At 42.4% G+C, this 22,165-nt stretch overlaps 2 protein-coding genes across 2 annotated transcripts; one reads left to right on the top strand and one right to left on the bottom strand.

Annotated features, from left to right (window-relative positions):
* Window positions 1–331: 331 nt before the first annotated feature.
* On the top strand, window positions 332–17,049 carry LOC116730640 (DNA topoisomerase I, mitochondrial). Its single transcript, XM_032579993.1, has 19 exons — window positions 332–1,254; window positions 3,971–4,019; window positions 4,113–4,147; window positions 5,044–5,151; window positions 5,241–5,328; window positions 5,460–5,587; window positions 5,651–5,766; window positions 6,180–6,301; window positions 7,657–7,779; window positions 7,881–8,068; window positions 8,635–8,779; window positions 8,960–9,103; window positions 9,191–9,376; window positions 11,313–11,381; window positions 13,300–13,414; window positions 14,231–14,358; window positions 14,861–14,961; window positions 15,835–15,984; window positions 16,713–17,049. The coding sequence occupies exons 1-19, from the start codon at window positions 1,112–1,114 to the stop codon at window positions 16,813–16,815; spliced, it is 2,241 nt and encodes a 746-aa protein (XP_032435884.1). The 5' UTR covers window positions 332–1,111; the 3' UTR covers window positions 16,816–17,049.
* Window positions 16,640–21,413, bottom strand: hsbp1b (heat shock factor binding protein 1b). The gene is made up of 4 exons (XM_032579990.1): window positions 21,219–21,413; window positions 18,924–18,990; window positions 18,706–18,832; window positions 16,640–17,663 (listed from the first exon to the last, which is right to left on the bottom strand). Exons 1-3 carry the CDS (start codon window positions 21,261–21,263, stop codon window positions 18,708–18,710), a joined length of 237 nt encoding a protein of 78 aa, XP_032435881.1. The 5' UTR covers window positions 21,264–21,413; the 3' UTR covers window positions 16,640–17,663; window positions 18,706–18,707.
* Between the last annotated feature and the right edge of the window lie 752 nt (window positions 21,414–22,165).

Genomic DNA, 22,165 nt, shown 5'->3' on the forward strand with positions numbered 1-22,165 from the left:
GGTTGGGATTTGAACCCAGGACCTTCCTGCTGTGAGGCAAAAGAGTTACCAATCTCTCTACTATGAAAGAGATTTTTTTTTTTTCATTTTATTTCCAGGACAAAATAAATATTCTGAGAGAAAAAAACCATGAGAATTGTTCCTTTAGTTTTTGTTAACTATAAGTGGAAAAACATCATAATTAGCAGAAACAATGGCTTTGAAACATCCATCTGTGTGTAAATAATTTATATAAAGTTTCACTTAGTGATGAATCTCCTGAAAAAACTGTTTGAAATGTCTCCTTTGAAAAAGAGGCTTTGAGCGTCTTCCAGGTTAAATAAACACAAATACCAAATAATTTAATTTAATTAAAGCATGTTGCGTATGAGGAGGAAGCCAATAGAGTCAAATACATTCAATTTCAAATCAAAACCATTTCAAGTCTTCAGCAGAAATGTACAGCTACACCTCAAAAGCTACGTAATTCGTTAAAAACTGTGAACTGCGCTGAAGTAAATAAAAGAGAGACGTTTAAATACATGCCGACCGTGGAACTCCTTCCTAAAGATGAATATTTATCACAGATTTGAAAATAAAATACAAACCGGAGACCGCGGAGAACATGGGAAATAGCGCCCCCTTCATTTCCGGAATGCAATGGTCCCATTTCCAAATAAGGTATGAGACTGACAGTGGTCCGTCCCCGCCCTTTCCGGTTCTCACCTTGAGCCCTCTAGCTCCCCCCAGTGATCACATGCAGGTATGGCAGTTGACCGCCACTCAAACGGGCCAATCAGAGTTCAGCTGGGACCGCCGCCTGCATGGTTAACCGTCAGAGGAAACGTTGATTTAAAGTTCGTGTTTTACGCGGAAAATAGACTATATTAGCCAATTTTTGTCAATCTTCCAAACGGTGAGTGAGTTAACTCTGAATTTATTTATGGTTGGCAGTAAAACACATTTGTGGTCATCTGTTTATTTAGTTAATCAGTCAATTGTTTAAGTGGCTACATCTTGGAAGCTAATTGTCAAATTTAGCTAGTATGGATATTTAATCTGCTTATTTTGGGTGTGTGTTTAAATATTCTTGTATATTTAAATGTATTTTTGTTACAAAGCTAATCTGTAAATGTTCTCAGTCAGACACTGTGGTAAAATGGGAAGAGAAAGTGACGCTAAAGGAGATGCGAAGTTGAAGCAGAAAGGGACGAAGCTGAAGCGGTTGAGTGACCGTGAGAATGCCGGTTCCGGTGGAGATCTGATGAAGAAAAGGTGTGTGTGTTTACCTGAACAACGTTTTCACAATTATTTAACTCAAACTGTTTCCGCTCGTGATTTATTTAGGTTAAAAGTTAAGAGTTGCAGCATTTTAAAATCTGAAATTCTGATTTTTGCCCGGAGTTTATGTAGAAAATCCCAAAAGCTCAAGAGGAAAACAGAGTATACACACAAAACTTCCACAGCGTCTGAAGTTGTTATACGTATTGCTTCAGAAATATATAATTGTGCTCTGATTCTCTTTATTCAATCAAAATATGACAATACAGGTTTATCTCGTACATAAGAATAGAAACGGTTAAATATTTTATTCCAGTGACGGATGTCCAGTCTGCTGTCTTCTGACCCAGACTGACCCAGACTGACCCGGTAGAGGCTCGAACCTCTGCGTTCTGTTATTGAGACGGTGAATTAGATTTTTTAAAAATTATTCCTAAACCATAATCATCAAAATTTTAAGAAACAGAGGCTGGAAATATTTCTGAAATTTTCTTTCTCTGTCTGAAATTAGTGACAAAAATGTTTTTTATATATATTCAAATTATTTCAGATTTATCTGTTAAAAATAAACTTTTTTATTACCTTTTGATTTCAGGTTTTAGAAACTAAACCTCAAATGAACCTTTGTTGCAGATAAAATGTCTAAAATGATCCTTAAGTGTTCTGTCTTTCTGTTTCTGTGCAAACTGTGACATTTTTGTGTAAATGAGTTTAATTCTCCAATATTTAGCCTAAAACCTTCTCAGTGCTGCCCTCTTTGGGTTGAGCAGTGGCTACTGCAGTTGAATGTTGCCGTTAGTACCAGCGGTACAGCTCTGTTGATGTCTCTGTCATGCAAAATCATTTCCTTAATTTATCTAAAACGTTTTTACGCTCACTTCAGGTTGTGTTTGGGTTTTCCAAAAAAAGTTAATATGCTAGCAGGAGATGGAAACATTTGCTGAGTAAGTTCTGATGTTGGAAACTCCCTGCCTTACCAGAGACACCAGACTCTGAAAACCTCCAGCTGGGAGGAGACTCTCCTATTTCTGAGATGAGTTCATGCTAGCTTCCAGGCTCTGCTTCCTGTTTATTGCAGCCATGCGCAGCGTCAACTCAACACCTGATGAAGTTACGCTCTGCGATTCGCTCCAAACCAGCAGATCGAATTCACATTTTCTTTTTTGTGACATTTTAAAAGTTTGATTAAGATTTGCATAACACTTGGATGGAAACTGCTGCTGGTAGCAATGTAAAGGACGCCTTGCCTGTGTTGAATCATTAGTCCACCATTAGAGACTGGAACCATTATCAGACCAGTGAGCTCATCCAACATCTGCAGCTTCACTCAGATCACATCAACGCTCAGCTCAGCCTTTCATGTTGCTCAGATGGAGAGACAAATTAACTCTGGCGGCTCGGTACTTCAACCGCTGATAAATAAGATCATTTATATGACTGTGTGTGTGTGTGAAACTAAATGAAAGACACAAAGTGTAAGAGAGAGAATGTGTCAGGAGGGTCGGTGGCATTCATTACACATCGTACAGTAAACGCTCCATCTTCATATGAATAAATTAATTTACTTTGATATCAGACGCGTTTATTAGCATGCATATGTGAGCAGACAAATGAGAGCGGAGCGATCCGTCATTGGCTCGTGTAATTGATGAGAGCGAAGGGATGAACAGACACCTGTAAGCGCGGCTGGCGCCGGGAGCAGCAGGCTGTCTGACTGCTTGCTTCGTGTTGTTTCACGCCCACCTGATCCTGGTTCTGTCTGAGCTTAGCTTTAAAAAAACCCACAGAATAAGAATAATGTATCCAGCTGGGAGTGTGTGCAGCTCCTGTCACGTCGCCCTGCGTGGAACCAGTGTTAATCCGCTGAGACCCTGCTAGTTAACCGGGCCACATTTCCCAAAACTGCCCGACTAAAATAGAGACAGCAGTTAGGCATCGGTTAAAAACTATTTTCAACCTTTTGTTTGCAGCTCAAAATCCTTTGATTTATGCAGCAGAAAACCAAAATAAATCGACCTGAAGCTGCTCGCCTGGTCTGGATCAAACTAAAACACACCAGAACTGAACCGTAGACTGAATCAGAGAATCATCAGGTTCTGACCGTCACTGACGAGGTCCAAACCCAGCAGGTTAGCGTCAGAGCCAATTTCTGTTTCCTTTTTTCATGAATTATGATTTTCTGTCGTTCATTCTTCTCAATAAATGCGACTGCAGTCGGACTTCAGTGTGAACGGTTTGCGACCCGCAGAAGAAGAACGCAGCCGTCACCCAGCAGCGCTCTGCTTACGATGCTCAAACCAAACACTCTAACCAGAGAACGTCTGCATTTCCCAGGTGGCTTAAATGTTTCCAGAGCTGCTTGTTTGGCAACAAACTGCAGCTGCAATGAGAGCGAGACCGCTGTGCTCAGAACTGGAAGGTTGAGTAGAGGAAGTTCTCCTTCAAAATAAAAGCAGCATATTTGGATGGTCTCACATGTTTGGTTTGTAGTTTTGACCAGGACACACTGAGGTCCAGCCTGGGCCGGGAAGCGGTCAGAATCCCCAGGTCCGCTTTAGATCTGATCTGAATAAACGACATAAAAGTTTGAATAAAAGCTTCTGATTGTTTCTGCCTTTGAGGCTCTATTACCCTAAACGTTGTTTAAAAGAAACTATTTGTCTTTTCTCACTTTCTTCTTTTATCTCAACTTCCTGTTATATAATTCAAGGTCAACAAAGTCCAAAGAGAAGAAGAACAATGACAGGCCTCCTAAGAAGGTAAACCCTCCTTTCTGTTGGCGCCTGCATGGAGGAGTTTTCATGTCGACTGGTTTCCATCTGCTGAGCTTTAATGGTTCGTCTTCCTCACAGGTCAGGGAAATCCTGGAGCCAGTCAGCAGCTCCAGGTGGGCATCCTGATGTGTGATCTGTTTCCTCCTCCTCTCTTTCTGCCTCCCCACGAGGTTTAGATGCTTAGTGACCACAAACAGAGACTTATCTTCTCTATAACGAGCAAATCTCTAAGAATGAGCGTAAGCCGGTGCAGAGGAAGAATACGTCAGGAGGTAATAAATGAGTTCATGGCAGTTGGATCCTGAGCAGGACGCTGCATCACAGTTTGACTCCTGTAGTTCTTAACGGATTCTAATCTCACTCACAGGGAGAAGGATCGTTTTATTTATTTTATTCTTCCTGTTGTTTTTTCTTTTCTATTCTGGCTGGTACTTGGTGGTCAGGAACATTTTGATAATTAAATCCCTCAACATTTCAGTTTTTCTCTTTATTTTATGATTGATGATACTCTGGACATATTTCCATGACATCTCTTCTCATCATGAGTCGCTCTGTGATCTTAATGAACTAAATTAAAACTGCTGAGTTTAATTATGTTTTTCTTAGCTGGGAAATTTACAAGCTTCCATCATGTGATTATTGTTTTTTCCTCTTTAAAAGTTATAATTATATAATAATTAGTGGGACTGCTATCATGATGGTTAACTATCAGAGTGTGAAGTAAATGATTGTGTTCTCATTGTTTCTCTTTTCTGAGAAACAATTACAGCAGTAATGAAGCTGTAATTTGATATAAAATGCCAAATGTATTAAAATTTGATAAAACTGGAAGCTAACTATGGTCTGAGTGAAACCAAATGAATCACAGATGGGATTAAAACATGACTATTGCAGGATGTTGTGTAAAACCAAAGGCTAAAATATTAATAATGTTTTATTTTTAATTCAAAGGTAAAACATGATTTAGACAGTTTGTGAAATAAACGCTGCTGTTTCTCTGTGTGATCAGTGATTTGATGAAACTCGAGCTGCAGGACGACTTGACTGAGAAGAAGAAGAAAGGATTGAAAAGGAAACGTGTGAAAGACGAGCCGATAGAGGAAGCAGCTGCATCCTTGTACGTCCGTCCGATTCTCATCAAACTGAAGAGTTTGAAAAGCGCCACCATTTTTATTACTCTGACTTTGTCCTCTCACATTCCTGCAGCTCAGAGAGAGGAATCAAGCCCCTCAGTGAAGAAGACGCAAGTGAAGAAGAAGCTCAGAAAAAAGAATCCAAGAAGAAACCCAGAAAGGTAAACCTTCATCTCCGCTGGCGTCTTCCTCCTTCTGGACCGGCTGAACGCTGAGCCTCCTGTCTGGACGTTCTGGTTCTGGTCACAGCGAGGCGGCGTCAATCCACATCTTAAACGTTTGTCTCTGCCAGACGGTCAAGAAAGAGGAAGGAGAGCAGCCAGTCACCAAAAAACCCAGGAGGTCAAAGGAGGAGATCGAAGAAGCCAAAATGCTGAAGACGAAGAAGAAGGAAGAGGAGGAGCAGAACCGCTGGAGATGGTAGGAAACGCCGTCCTGCCGTCGCTCGTCTCCGCCTGTTTTCATCTCGCTGCTTTCTGTCAGGTGGGAGGAAGAGCGGTACGAAGACGGAGTGAAATGGAAGTCCTTGGAGCACAACGGACCTTACTTCCCTCCAGAGTACCAGCCTCTTCCTGACGACGTTAACTTCTTCTACAACGGTCAGTTCGGTTTTATTCTGGCAGGAAAACCAGTCACTGGTGAATTCACCGGTTCTGATCATCAGCTGCCAGTAGGCGGCAGCAGCAGGAGCTTCTCACTCCAGAACCACCAGAATCAGTGACTTAATGCCTCCTCTGAGGAAACTGATAAGGCCATTTGCTGAAACGGCACATTCAGAAAAGGAATTAAGCTAAAACTATAAAAATATAAAAAAATGTTATTTAAAATAATGAAAAAAGAAAAACATATTTTGTCTATAAATCCCAGAACTTCTCAAGTTGGGTTCAGAGTCTGTAAAAAGTTTCTGAAAGCTGCTGGATGTGAGGGAGCCGTCCCAGCGCTCTGCGGCTGGACGGCCGCCAGGTGAGGCGTCCAGGTAAGGCATCCAGGTGAGGCCTGTGTTTGTGTGCAGGTAAGAAGATGAAGCTGAGCCTGGCAGCAGAGGAGGTGGCGCTTTTCTTTGCCCAGATGTTGGACCATGAATACACAACCAAGAAGGTGTTTCGTGAGAACTTCTTCAAAGACTGGAGGAAGGTAGGACCAGACCGGCGTTCCCATTGGCTGCTGGAACGTGTGGGTGTGGGAGGGTGTGTGTGTAGAAATATCCTCTCTGTAGAGGAAACCGAGCCTCAAAGCACATCATGCAGAATTAATTTTGCGGCGCTTAGTGCTCAATGCTCTTGAAAATACGATTTATGTGAAAGCATTGATATGCTAATCCAGACAACTGGCTTCCCTGCATATGAACAAATCCAATTATGATGTTTTATTATAGCCAGAAAAGCCGTCCGCGCTCCGCTGCCCCCGGAGCCCGCCCACCGCCCGCTGCCAGTCAGCCTGACTGACTGACTGCGACAGATGGATGCTGTTTGTTTTATTGATATCTGATCGGTTCAGATCCAGTTCAGGTTTGGTGACTGGACGGGTTTATCGATCGTTAACGATGGGCTGAGCCTTCACGGCTCGTTTTGTTGGCCTGTGTTGACCTGCAGCAGCTTTAATGAGTGTGAAGCCTGTTGATGTGATGCTGGTTGGAGTGTAAAGACGTTCAGCTGATTCAGCACCAAGCCCATCCATCCATCATCATACACGCTTATCCCACTGGGGTCTCCAGGGGTTCTGGTGCCTTCTCCAGCCGTCTCAGCACCAAACCTCGTCACTTTAAAGGGGATCTTTGATTTTAAAAATTCACTTTTTACAGGTTTTTGTTTTTCTATTTGTGTCTCTACCTTTTCCAGAAACGGTCTCGGCACTAAAAACGCCATCCAGCCGTTTTCTGGCAATAAGTTCATGTTTTTGGTGTCCTACCTCGTTACCTAGCAACCCAGGTGGAGCTGCTGCATCCTGGATGTTCAGGACGATCCTCTTCTGCTTCTGGGTCTGACTCAGGGTCAAAGATGTACCGTTGTAGAACTGCATGCTGTTATTTTAAGGGTACAGGATGCAAGCATTGAGGTGGGGGCGTGGCCAGCTGCAGCTTATTTGCATAAAAGTGACAGAGACCCTAAAACGGCTCATCCTGAAAGGAGCTGAAAACAGGAAGGACTGAGGAGGAGAAATCTGATCATCTGAGGATGAAGTGGTGCACAAAATGTAGCAAACATGTTTATAACCCATTTCTCTAACCTGACTGGTTTAAACGGAAACATAATGGAACCGCAGGGAGAACATGGACAGAACCTCTGGGTCAGAACTGCAGGTCCATTCAGAACGACTGTCATGTATAAAGCTGAAGGTGCAGCTGAATACTTTCCCATGCAGCTCAGCAGCACTTTATGCATCACTGTCGTCAGTTATAGAATAATTTAATGTGTTAATAGTTTCATCAGTCTGAGTCCAGTTCAGGTGAGAAATCCCAGTTTCATGTTAACTGGTTTGTGGTGTGTTAGGAGATGACCCGTCAGGAGCGGTTAGTGATCACAGATCTGGAGAAGTGTGACTTCAGAGAACTCCACGCCTTCCATAAAGACAAGGTGGAAGCCAGGAAGGCTCTGAGCAAAGAGGAGAAGCAGGTAACGCTCCGCCTGCTCCCTCCGCTGATCTCCTCTGGGAACGTCGCCGTCGGTTTCCCACCTGAAAGCGACGCTCTGTCTGTACTGTGTATCTGCCGTAGGATCAGAAAGATGCCAATCAGAAGATCGTGGATAAATATGGCTACTGCCTGCTGGATAGCCACAGAGAACGCATCGGGAATTTTAAGTTGGAGCCTCCAGGTCTGTTCCGAGGGAGAGGAGAGCATCCCAAGCAGGGAATGCTGAAGAAACGGATCCAACCGGAAGATGTCATCATCAACTGCAGCAAGTGAGTGGGAGGTGTTGTCAGGTGAGACCTGCAAACTTGAAAAACCAGGATGGTCAGGAAAAAGGTTTGATCTGGAAAGTATTCACTCCCTGAGGTTTCCAGGGAGTGAATACTGGAAACTGAGGTTCTTCTCATTTCCAATGTATTGCTGCGTTTCAGTTCTACTCAGAAATTCTGAATTCCCAGTTGGAAAATTCAGACTTCCCACTGGGAAACTGGGAGCAATTCAAACTTCTCCTAGTGACGACTTGTAAGGCCGAGTTTGTGTGACAATATGGCCGCTCCTCTCATCAACAGCAGGAAAACTCGGTTATTTCACACTCATGTAAGAATGCGTCTAATATTAATGCTACATGTAACAGCCAGATTAATCACCATTAATTTAATTAATTGTTTCAGCCTTAGAAAAGGCTGAAGAGTTATTTTAGTGGAACATTTGAGTCTTTATTTCCCTTAAACTAGTGTGGATGAATATTTATTTCCCCCTAATTACCCAGAAGCCCTGCAGCGTCTCTCCTGTTCCCCCTGAGGGGAAGCAGCACTGACTCCTGTTTCTGTTTCTGCAGAGAGGCCACGCCACCTGCGCCCCCTGCTGGTCACCACTGGAAGGAAGTACGGCACGACAACACCGTTACGTGGCTGGCCAGCTGGACCGAGAACGTCCAGGGATCCATTAAGTACATTATGCTCAACGCCAACTCCAAACTGAAGGTATCCAGACTGAAGTCCGTGGTGAAGGTGGTCTGTGGGGATGGTGGTCCCCGGTTCCTTCTAGTTTTAGTTTCGATCTGCATTCATGATATTATCTGCAGAATATTTTTAATTTGTGATCATTCCGTCTCCGGTTTATTATCCTCAGTCTGTCTCTCTTTGCTCCAATCTGACCTGCAGGGAGAGAAGGACTGGGAGAAATACGAGGTTGCTCGGAAGCTCAAGTCGTGCGTGGACAGCATCCGGGACGGTTACCTCCGCGACCTCAAGTCCAAGCAGATGGTGGCGAGGCAGAGAGCCGTGGCCCTGTACTTCATAGACAAGGTGTTTGGGTCGCCAGCCGGGCTCTGCTCTGTGCGCCGTGGTTCGGTTAAATGTGTCTGAGCTGACGGACGTGTTTCCGTGCCGCAGCTCGCCCTGAGAGCGGGAAACGAGAAGGAGGAGGGCGAGACGGCGGACACGGTCGGCTGCTGCTCGCTGCGCGTCGAGCACATCACGCTCCACGACGAGCTGGACGGCAGCGAGTGCGTGGTGGAGTTCGACTTCCTGGGGAAAGACTCCATCCGCTACTACAACAAGGTGCCGGTCATCAAGAAGGTACAGAAACAAAACATGATGCAGGTTTTATGTCCATCTGTTTCAGTTTGGGTGATTATTTTAGATCAAGGCCAAGACTTTAAGGCTTTCGTTTTGATAAATTAATTTCACAGATTTTAAAACGTTAAAATATTCTCATGCAATGAATTACATTGTTTTTACATATAAAGTTTCTGACCGGAACCTTTGTAATCGCTCATTTCTGGTACAACCGTATATCTGACGCACAAGCTTCAGACACAAACAGCGACGGCCCACTGGGGGTCGACACCTGCTTCAGAAAATGATCCCACTGGTTTTTCATTACAATGTGAGGAATTAATTACAGACTCTGCAAATTAAACCCGATTTCACATATTTAGCTTTATTTCTCCAGCTGCGGCTGCGTTCTGCTCTTTGCTGCATCTCTACTGTTTTTATCGAGTTTCTTCTCCTCCAGGAAGGAAGAAGAAGCAAAATCACTGAATTGAAAGAGTGAATGAAGCAACGTGGAGGCATTCGTGGTTTAATGGCTTTTAGATTCTTTACTTGTTAAAACAGATGCAGGTATGCAGCAAATTAAATAAAAAACTCCATTTCTAGTTAAATTAACATTTTTGTCTCAATAGAGTTCTTGGAAAGGTCTTTTTCTGCAGTTTTAGTTACTTGTCCTTCATAAACACAAGACAATATTACCGAGTCGTGTTTTTTGAGCTCCAACAGAGAAAATAGATGCATTTGTGTAATTTTTAGATTTAATTGGAACCTTAAAGCAGCAGTCGTCTGTGTGCGTCTGCATGTTGCATAAATGTAAATGTGTAACCTCTCCTCCGGTGTCGACCCGCGCTATCTTCTGTTCCAGAGATGAGGAAGGGAATGTTAACACCTGACAGCCAAAGTGTTTTGTTTCTTGGCAGAACATATAATTATTCAAATGAGTGCATTCAAAAGCATCACATTAGCTAGAATTAATTAGTCTCTGCATATTTTAGCATCATCAATTCCCTGGCAAATCAGTGTGATTGCTGCTAAATGTCACTTGGAATAAAATGGAACAAGAATCAAATGATGGCATTTCAATTTCTCACTTATTTAGCTTTAAAACCTTTAAACTAATGCAGCAACCAGGCAAAACATTAAACCGTTGACTCAGCAGAGAGAAAGAGAACCACAGCAGCTGGAGGTGGAGCAGATGATGGAGTTCTGGTTCCAGTAGAACTGGGTCGACCGGACCATCAGGAGGGAAACATTCTTAAACAAACTTCACCAGAAGCCGCATTTAACATTTAGACGGGCTGCAACTGTTGTGACTGGATGGCGATGCTGTAACATAATAGCATAGATGCAGCAGAGGTGATGTGTCTGGAGTAATTTATGGATCAGATTGTGTGTAAGTGAGTAACAATGGGATGAATAATGATCTGTCAATAACTGATTGCACTGAATCTCTGAGAATGGACCAGCTGAATACATATTGATCAGCGCTGCTGAGTCTTTGTCTAAGAGCCAGAGGGACGGCCCTCATTAGCAGTTCAACAGTGAAGCAACGGCTTCATCAGGTAGCGACGAACAAAGACCCCATGTTTTCTGTAACTTCTCAGAAGATATCTGCAATAAATGGAGTCGTTTTATTTTTATATGATTTTTCTGATCTGAATCTTTGGATGAGTTTAACTTTTATGCAAGGCTTCATGTTGGACAGCTGGAAGAGAACCAACAACTTTATTTCTTTTTGGGGGATTTTTTTCCTGTGTTGTTCGATCGTTCAGTTGTTTGTTATTCATTAGGTCCGAGCAGCAAACGCTGCGAAGGCCTTTTGTTTTTGTTTTCTCTCCTTTTTTCAACCACACAAGATATAATAAACTTTAACTTCAGACATGTTTTCTGTTTTTGTCCATAGCCTCTCTAGTCATAGCTGAATTAATGGTTCAGACTCATTTATTTTTTATGTTTTCAGGTTTTCAAGAATATTAAGCTTTTCATGGAGAGCAAGGATCCTGGAGACGAACTCTTCGACCGTCTAAATGTGAGTTCCTGCTTCCTCGCTCCGTGTCGGTCCATCGGTCACTTTCAGAACCACTGCTAAAGGCTAACGACTGCTAAACGTTAATTAAACCGGCTACTACACGCTAACGGCTGCTAAATGCTAATGACTGCTAAATGTTAATTAAACCGGCTGCTAAACGTTAATTAAACCGGCTGCTACACGCTAACGGCTGCTAAATGCTAATGACTGTTAAACATTAATTAAACCGGCTGCTAAACGTTAATTAAACCGGCTGCTACACGCTTATGGCTGCTAAAGGCTAACGGTTGCTAAACATTAATTAAACCGGCTACTACACGCTAACGGCTGCTAAATGCTAATGACTGCTAAACATTAATTAAACCGGCTGCTAAACGTTAATTAAACCGGCTGCTACACGCTTACGGCTGCTAAAGGCTAACGGTTGCTAAATGTTAATTAAACCTGCTACTACACGCTAACAGCTGCTAAATGCTAATGACTGCTAAACATTAATTAAACCGGTTGCTACACGCTTACGGCTGCTAAAGGCTAACGGTTGCTAAATGTTAATTAAACCGGCTACTACACGCTAACACCTGCTAAATGCTAATGACTGCTAAACGTTAATTAAACCGGCTGCTACACGCTTATGGCTGCTAAAGGCTAACGGTTGCTAAACATTAATTAAACCGGCTGCTAAATGTTAATTAAACCGGCTGCTACACGCTTATGGCTGCTAAAGGCTAATGGTTGCTAAACATTAATTAAACCAGCTGCTACATGATAACGGCTGCTACGCGCCAACGGCTGCTACACGTGAATTAAACCGGCTGCTACACGCTAACGGCCGCTAAATGCTAATGGCTGCTACACCGGTGATGGAACCAGTGACCTGGTGAGGATTCTGTCCTGCTGGAAGCTGCTGGGAATAATTGCAGGTTTTGTGATGAGAACAATTTGAACTTTGGGTCTGGTGGCGCCGTGTAAAACGCATCAGAAACTTCTGAGGTGTGTAAAGAGAAAATGGAGAAAGTAAAATAGAATTACACTTTTCTATCTCTTCTATGGACAAAAAGCTGTGGTAAAGCAAAAAGCAGGGAGTAAATTGCCAGGTGCAGGAAATGAGATTGAATGAGGAAGAGCGGTTGGTGTGCAGAGATGAAAGGGCTTAAGCGAAGCAACGGGAGGAGAAGAGCGAGAATTTTAGAGCGAGAGACTGAAAGCAGCAACGGAGTTTCAAAAGAGGCAGCGGATGGACTCTGGCAGATAAAATGAAACTGGGGGGAAAATTTACCGGAATCACACTGGGGAGACGAATTTCCACACAAAACCTGCCACCGTGTGCTGCAGACTGGACTGGTAGCTGGTCCGGACTGGTAGCTGGTCCGGACTGGTAGCTGGTCCAGCAGCAGACTGGACCAGTTACAGGCGAGTGGAAGGGTCAGAGGTTAAATGTAGTTAAGCCTTTCACAATAAATGTTGCTGGATGATAAATCCGCTTCCTGTTCTTCGCTCATTTATTGGTGTCACTGATGAACATTTGTCATCAAATCTTATCTAAATATAAAAGTTGAATGAACAAACATTTGCTGTGTTTAAATCAGGTAAAGGATTATTAGGTTGTATTTTAATACCGAGTCAAACGGCTCATATTCTCTTTGTGTGACTAAAGGCAGATATAAGTTTGTACTTTCTGCTCCTTTTCATTCATTCATGATTTCTTTTGGTTACTTAAACTAAAAACTAACATGGAAAATTTCAGGATCACTGATCCTAAAACCTACAGATCAAAGTTTTCTGAATCTGGTTTGTTTCCCTCCAGAAGTGTGTGACCACACTGCCACCTGGTGGCTGAGAGTGTAATGGTTTCCAGAAAGGTGTGTGTGTGTGTGTGTGTGTGTGTGTGTTTGACCTGCTGCCTGTTTGCTCCTCCCAGACGGCCCTCCTGAACAAACACCTGAGCTCTCTGATGCCGGACCTGACTGCCAAGGTGTTCAGGACGTACAACGCCTCCATCACCCTGCAGCAGCAGCTGCGGCAGCTAACCAACAGTAAGCAGCTCCGTCTGACCTGCCGCCGCCGCTCAGACCGCCACACCTGAGACCGCCACACCTGAGACCACTAATATTAGCTTCTCCCAGATATCTGAGCGTCAGCCAGCAGCAGATTACCTGAGCTGCCAGAACCTCGACCCGGCTCCATCACCGGCGTCACAGAGAGTCAGGTGTCTCATTTCTGGAGCCGATACTCAAACTGACACGGGGAGGGGGATGTTCCACTCTGTAAAAATAAAAAGATAAAGAACAGTTCAGAACTGCTTCCATGTGTTAGTGAGAGGTGAAGCTGCTGCATCATGTTTAAAACTGCAGGTTGATGAAACTTTTATAAAAATATTTTTACACATCTGTCTCATCCTGTCACTGTCATTTGAGACAAATCTGAAAAAAACTAAATCAAGCTTCTCCACCTTCTCTCAGTGCCAAGTAGAAACAACCAATCAGAGCCTGGAGGTGGGTCTTAGCGCTGTCAGTCACTCCTTTGTGTGGCGCTGCTCCATCCCCTGCTCTCTGCTAAGCTTAGTTAGCATAGCCACCGACGATGGCAGATAAACGGTTCTCCTGAACGGTAAGTTGTTTCTCCACCCTTAGCAGCAAGTACATGAGGATGATTGACAGCGCTAAGCTCCTCCTGGCTCTGATTGGTTGTTTTTGGTTCATTTCTCCAGACAGCAGTAGCCGCTCAGGGAGGTCGATCTGTTCAGATTGTGTCTTGTAAACTGTCACAACATGGAGACGGTTTGAATTCCATGTAAAACATTTTTATAAGTTTCATCCTGCAGCTGATTTTAAATCTTGTTCCTCCTGCAGAGTCTGACAACGTGGCGGAGAAGCTGCTGTCCTACAACAGAGCCAACAGAGCCGTCGCTATTCTCTGCAACCACCAGCGGGCGCCGCCAAAAACCTTCGAACAGTCGATGGCCAACCTGCACTCCAAGGTGAGCTCCTGCTCAGCCCGGCCAATCAGAGTCGCTCTGACGGCGTCCATGATTAATGCTGCGACCTGATTGGTTAGAAAGAGCATCCCTCTGGGGGAAAACGGGTCGGTCCAGACTGACGGAAACGGTCAGAGGAATCCTCGACTAGAACATGTTGGACCGGATGTCGTTTCTCCTACATACACCTTGTTTTTGATTTCATTGCTTTGTAGCACGCAGCATATATCATCTACCCAGAATGCATCAGTGTATGGCGACATCCCTGTGACTGTATTTTATAAAAACTAAACTTACTGCATTTTTACTGTATTATTTTTACATTGGGGAAAAAAATTCATAAAATCTGTTCCAACTAATTAAATGGGAACCATTAAACTACCATTTAAATGCATCAGAGCTCAGCCAGCGTTCTGCTAATCTCCATGTTTTTTAGGCACTGCTATAATTTTAGAGAGCGTGTTATTCTCTGGTTATGAGAAATGTTCCTGTCGCCCCTCCCCAGATTGTTGCTAGAAAGGAGCAGCTGGCTCTAGCCAAGACGGAACTGAAACTGGCCAAGAAGGAAATGAAAACCAAAGACGGTCCGGACAGCAAGCTGCAGAGGTGGAAACATTAAAACATCATCATAATCATTATTGATATTTTAACTATTATTAGACTGTTTTACACTTTATCGGCATCACAGCCAATGAGCTCAGAGACATTCAGATGTTTAAAACATTTTCTCCTCAGGATGCAGAAAAACCCGTTTTAGGTTTTAGAGTCGGTTAGTCTAACACCGACAGACCGCTAATAGCGTTAGCATTAGCTTTAGTGGCTTGTTCCTGTTTGGCGTCAGTGTGAGCAGCACTGGCAGACCGCTAACAGCGTTAGCATTAGCTTTAGTGGCTTGTTCCTGTTTGGCGTCAGTGTGAGCAGCACTGACAGACTGCTAACAGCGTTAGCATTAGCTTTAGTGGCTTGTTCCTGTTTGGCGTCAGTGTGAGCAGCACTGGCAGACCGCTAACAGCGTTAGCATTAGCTTTAGTGGCTTGTTCCTGTTTGGCGTCAGTGTGAGCAGCACTGACAGACCGCTAACAGCGTTAGCATTAGCTTTAGTGGCTTGTTCCTGTTTGGCGTCAGTGTGAGCAGCACTGGCAGACCGCTAACAGCGTTAGCATTAGCTTTAGTGGCTTGTTCCTGTTTGGCGTCAGTGTGAGCAGCACTGGCAGACCGCTAACAGCGTTAGCATTAGCTTTAGTGGCTTGTTCCTGTTTGGCGTCAGTGTGAGCAGCACTGACAGACCGCTAACAGCGTTAGCATTAGCTTTAGTGGCTTGTTCCTGTTTGGCGTCAGTGTGAGTAGCACTGACAGACCGCTAACAGCGTTAGCATTAGCTTTAGTGGCTTGTTCCTGTTTGGCGTCAGTGTGAGTAGCACTGACAGACCGCTAACAGCGTTAGCGTTTATATGTGAGGTTTGTCCTGTTTGGCGTCAGCATGGTGGACAGGAAGGCGGCGGCGGTGAAGCGCTGTGAGGACCAGCTGCTGAAGATGGAGCTCCAGGCGACGGACAGAGAGGAGAACAAGCAGATCGCACTCGGTACCTCCAAGCTCAACTACCTGGACCCGCGGATCAGCGTGGCCTGGTAAGCAAAAACCGACCCAGTTCTGGTTCTGCTGAAGCTTTCAGTGTTAAACCTTCTGGTTCAGGGTTCTGCCTGAATTGTTTTATCAGCTTCTAAGTATTTTTAAAAAATAGAAAATGTCATTTTTAGGCAGTTTGATTATGAAACACAAAAATCTAAATTTCAGAACTTTTTTAAAGTCAAACGTCGATTCATTCAGAAAATAAAAAATTCTCCATAAACGTGTCCTCTGGGTCAGTGGTGCCAAAACTTTAACTCATTTTTGCTCACTGGGCTCCAAAAGCACAATTGTTTTTGATTTTTTATTCAACTATCAAATATTTTAATGAAACAAATGAGTTATTTTGTAGAAAAGTAATTTTAAATCAAGTCCTGAAACTTCTTCAGTCAGGTAACTGTAAAAAAACAGATATCAAAATCTATCGAAAAGCATCGACACTAAAACATTTCTGGATGGAATAAAGCGTCACTGATCATAAACTGCTGTAATGATTCTTCAGTCAAAGATAATCTGTGGAGAAATGACACTTTTTAATCGAATGTTATTTTATCACGAGCGTCTTAGTCTCGATGTTTTAAATAAATCAGGTTTGGTTCTGGACAGACGGGTCGTAACAAACCACAGGTTGAAAATAAACCACTTAGACTTCCTTTGCTCAGAAACAGTTTATTTCTGTTTGGACATTTTGTGTGGAAGTGAAAAGTTTTACGTTTTTCTGTGGGGTCAGGTGTAAGAACATGGACGTACCCATAGAAAAGATCTACAATAAAACCCAGCGGGAGAAGTTCGCCTGGGCCATCGACATGACGGAGGCTGACTTTGAGTTCTGACCCGGAACCAGAACCCGACCCGGACCGATTGCTTTATTAATATTCAGTACTTTATCATCCTGTTTCTGGTTTGTTGCGCTGTAGATGAAGTGATCAAGCTTTGCCTCAATGTTGCTTCAATGCTAATTTGTTTGCTTTTGGCACTTAATTTCAATAACTGCTGTTGATTGTTGTACATTTGATTTGAATTAGTCTCAATAAAGGCTCATAATTTGCATGAAAAATGTAAATAAAGTTAGTCAGAAGCCTGAATTTTTAAAATGTTGTAAAATGTCATTTTTGGAGATGATGGAGTCTCATTTCCTTTGCTTCTGTTTTTCAATAAATTCATCATGGGAGATAAACAGTTTCTTTAGGTGTGAATAATTCATGCAGGAGTTTATTGGCTTTAATTTAAACATTTAAAGTGAATAAAAATAGAATAAAATGAGAAGCGACTTCTGGTCATGCTGGTGGAAACATTAGAAAAACACAAAGCACCTTAGAGTTGTTGAGTTTTCTTCATTACTAAGCAAATAGTTAAATATTAAGCACAGATTACAAACTTCAGTGTTAATAGAAGAACATTGGGAGTGGAATGCGTCCATCCGTTGGGTTACTGGGCTTACTGGTTCTGACCCAGTAGCGTCCACCTCCAGGGTTGATCAATAATCTCTGCTTTATAAGGTTCAGGACACATTAAACTAGTCTAGCTTACAATGTTCAGCTCTTCAAGTCATTCACTGGAACCGTTTCACAAAACTCACTATATAAAAAAAGCATTTCACACAACATGACACCAACAAGTCGATTTTTCAGTGGAAAAGTTCTGCTGCTCCCGGGTCCAGGACCGTCGGGCCGCCAGGAGCCTGAGGGCAGAAGAGAAACCGACTTCAATCCTCCCGGCTGCGCAACATTCATCACATGGCTAATTTAAACTTTTCATTTCCATGAGTTAAAATTTCTCTTTCTGGATGATTAGTCTTCAGTCTGGCGCTTTGGTCTCCACTAAACCTTTTTCTGAGGACTTCAGTTAAATGTTTTATTTAAAACATTTAACTGATTCCGGTGGAATCTAACAAACTTTACATTTGTTTAAAGTTTTTTGATCTTTGAAAATGTGTTTTTGCATTATTATACCATTACCATTACATTACTTAAGTGGTCTCAAAACAATATTATCGTTTATCGCGATAATTTCTGGGACAATTTAACAGCAACATTTGTTACCGTATCAAACCTCGTTTTGGTTTCTTAGTTTTATTTCTTTGACTTTTTGTCTTTAGTTAATTTAGTGGGTTTACTAGTTTTTGTTAAAGCAGATTTTGTTTTTTGATACTTTGGTTAAAAGACCTTTAAAAAGGTCAAAGTATCCATTTTTGAAAATGTTCTAGTATTTATTAATTTATGTATACAAAATCTCAGTCCAATTATTGTCGAATAAACGGTCCAGAGAACGACGCAATCAAGAAAGACCCAGTGTGGATATTAAAATAATGTTCTCTTCATAACTGGACACAAAGCTTGGATGGACTTTATAGTGAAAACCAAACAAATGTATGGTTTTTTTTTTGGTTTTTTTTGCATTGGTTAGCCAAACTTCTGCTGCGGGGGCTAGCGTAGCGTAGCCGCCAGGAGGAACATGGACAGCTGACAAACTGCTAGTGTGGGGAAAAAAATAATTTATCAGTTTGAATAGATTCATATACACAAAAATGAAGGATGTATCTATAATCTCTGTTTTAATTTTATAAAAGCATAATATACTTCTAGTTAGCTAGTTTTTCCCCTATTAATTAGTTTTTATTTCAGTTTTGGTTAGTTTTAGTTGACTATGATAACCTTGAGACAGAGCCGGTGAGGAACATGAAGTCCCAGCAGGAGCCTGAAGGGGGCGCCGCTCCCTCTCACCTTCATGATGACCCTTGGCTCTCTTTGGGCTTCTCCGGCGCCGCCTCGATCTCCTCCACCCCGGCCTGGGTCATCAGGTCGGCGATGTTCTTCTCCAGGTCGTCGATGCGTGTGCTCATCTCATCGAGTGAGCAGCAAGTTAAGGTTCATTTAGAGCTTTAGATAAATCTAGATTACTTTTCTACGCTAATCTGCTGCGGCAGCCATGTTTAGGATATTCCTGCCGATGATCTGGTCCGACATCGTCTGGAACTTATCCTGCATCTGCTGCAGCAAAGTCTGGACCTGCAGAGACAAAACCCGCGGGAATTAAAGCTACGTTTGATTTCTGCTCTGCAGGGAGAATCATCAGGACTGACCAGCGCGCCACCCAGAGGACAGGTCAAAGGTCAGCTAAACATTATTTCGGTTGTCAATTATTCTGACAGATATTTTTTCATTTAATCATTTAAGCTTATTTAAAACAATATTAGAAATACATTAAAAATACAAATAAATTCCTTTTTAAATGCATCAGCAGCATTTCGTCAGTGAACTTTTGATCATTTGTAGCAAAATATGCAGGTAAAAAAATCCTAAATGAAAAGATCAGGCCTTTCTGACCTGGAGATTATTTCATATTAACTGGTTAACTGGATGAAAAGGTGAGTTTTCTTAACCTAATGTGAACCAGGTGAAGTTAAAACCCACTAGATGAGTTCTGGGTAAAACAGATTTACAGTTTTTTCATCTTAAATACAAAATGTTGATATTTTTGTACAGTTTTGGCTTCATTACTGCCGATTTCAACAAACTGCCTTTTTTTGATTGGTTGACCATTAATCATTTCACTCACATTATGTTTAGACATTCACCTGCAGGGCGGCGCTACAGATACACTAAACAGCGACCAGATAAATCCCACATTTACACTAATTCACCCTTTTCTTCCTCTTCAGAAGAAAAACTGAATGTTTACAAGAAAACCTTGTGTTTTTAGATTTAAAATGTCTTCAGGAGCAAACAGTAAAATTTCTCGTTTATTTGCTCAACGTTGGAGAATAAATTGGATTCTTCTCCCACTCCACAGAACCAAAGCCTCGGGTCACTTTCTTTTCATAAAAGGACAAAAAAATGGTCAACAGCTTGTTTCCATGCCGACAATAGAAAAGATGGGTAACCATGGAAATGCCTCTTTAATTCATATCCACAGGTTTACATTCTGTCAGTTATTAATCTCTCTAATCTCACTCTGTTGCTAAATACATAGTTTCTACTAATTTAGACTTAAAGAATACAAAAGCTAATATTATTGATAAATGCAGAAAAAATCTGATTTCAAAACTTACGTAATGACAAGCACTGCAGGATACATCAAAACAGTGTAATGTTGAAAGTGAAAGCAATATTTAGTCAAATCAAAATAAAACCTTTTCCTGTCCTTTATGCTCAGATCTGATGAAGAGCTGAAGCTTCATGAACTGAGGAAGAGGAGGGTCAGTCGTGTTCCTGACTACATCCATCCACTGAGTTTCCACAGCAACACGTTGCTGTCTCGTTTTCCTGTTTGTCCTCTAGTATTTTAAAAATGGCAGCAAATTCATTTGATTGGCAGGTTTTTAAAATCGTCATGGTGACGGGACCGGAGGAGTTTCCCAAAGGCTCAAACTGATGGTGACTGGGTGGGTGGGAGCAACTCCGACCTGCAGCTCAGTGGGGCGTCTTCATCTGCACTGGTCAGGGTCACAGCTGTGCAGCTTCAGGTGTGTCCAGTCACCACAGCAAAGGACTGGGAATTCAAAACTCAATTCAAATGTGATTCATTTATCCCACAGGAATTAAATGTGGATGGTGATGCTGGAAGACGACCCCTGCTGATCCACCTCCTTTGCTTTTGCCACTCCTCTTTAGATCGCCATCAGGCCATGAGGTTGGAGGGATGTTGGAGTCGGGGAAGAGATGGTTTGAACTCCCTCCTCCTCTGTTTGCATCCATGAAACCTCCGTGTAACTCCTCTGGGATTTGAGGTCAAAGGTCAGCTATTTGAGGCTTAGAGATGCTCCCAGTTCTAAAAACAACACGTGGTTGCCATGTGATGCCGTGTTGACTGACATGTTTCATTTAATCTCTGCTGGTCAACATGCTGAACTTTACGCCTACACCTAACGCCTGAATCAACTCCATCTCCATGGAAACAGCAAACACCTGACCAAACAGACTGTAGAATAACTATTACAGATTTTATTTACTAATTAAAATGGACATCAGCTCAGACTTGAACACTAATGTATTAAATCACAGAATAAAAAGCTCCGCTGTTTGGATCCAATAAATGACATGTAGCGGTTAATTGGAAGAGAATTTATTACATCTGATGGATTTTATAAACAGACGTGTTAGCATGTGAACATTTCACACATAATGCGGAATAAAAGCTGATAATTTCTGTCACTTTCGGGTTAAACTCTGGGACCTAGCCTAGCTCCGTTAGCATTCATGTTAGCATCGTTAGCTAGCCTTGCGTCACGACTCACCACGTTGGTGAGGTCCTGCACCGACTTCGGGTCCGTCTCAGCCATGGCGTCCAACGAGCTGGAAACAAAATCTTCACGGGCTGAAACTCAGCTATGAGGCCGCAGCTGTGCTGTTGAGTCGGTAACTGGTCGCAAGTACCTCCAGCCACCCACTCAGCTGTTCCACAACAAACAAAGTCTCGCGAGAAGAGCTGGCTCTCGATGCTGATATAAATCAGCATAGAAATGTTACAGTAGATGCTGCAGCCGCTACATTGTCCCGCACAAATGGCACGTCAGCGCGTCCGACATGTTATGAGTGGCACGTTTTCCTGTAAAATCAAAGTTCAGTTGGGAACACAAATGTGAATTATACGGTATTTCTGTGTAGTTAGAGTAAATTTCCACCAAAACCCTCAAATTTTTAGTTTAATTACACACATTTGCCATAAAAAAATCAATGGCTAGAGATTTACTTTTCTGACATTTAAACTTTTCAAGAAAGAAATGAAGTTTGCTGATATTTTAAGTCAAATATTTCTGACAAAAAGACCAGAAGTCCTCCAAGATTTAAGTGGTTAATTTGCGAGATCTGCATCAACTTTTTGATCCTAGCTTTTTATCTGGAAAACGTGACATTAATCGAAAAGATTTTTCTTGTAAATTTACAACTTTACATCATCGGACAATTTGTTCATTTTTTTCCTCCAAAATTTATTAAATTGATCTCAAACACTCTGAGGTTTTTCTAGCAAATTTATGACTTTCCAACATGAGACAATTTCTTCCTTCTTTCTTGAAAATGTGTGAAATTAAAAATAAAGTTGTTTTTTTTTTGGTGGAGATTTACTTCTTTTTTATGTTCAATATACCGTTGCTTTGATCGCCTTCCACAGTCGGTCCTGGAGGCCCGGCATCCTGCATGTTCTAGTCTCTCCCTGGTTTAACGCACCTGGATCCAATGGTGG

The sequence above is a fragment of the Xiphophorus hellerii genome, chromosome 2 (genome assembly GCF_003331165.1).
Source record: "Xiphophorus hellerii strain 12219 chromosome 2, Xiphophorus_hellerii-4.1, whole genome shotgun sequence".
Taxonomy (NCBI): domain Eukaryota; kingdom Metazoa; phylum Chordata; class Actinopteri; order Cyprinodontiformes; family Poeciliidae; genus Xiphophorus; species Xiphophorus hellerii.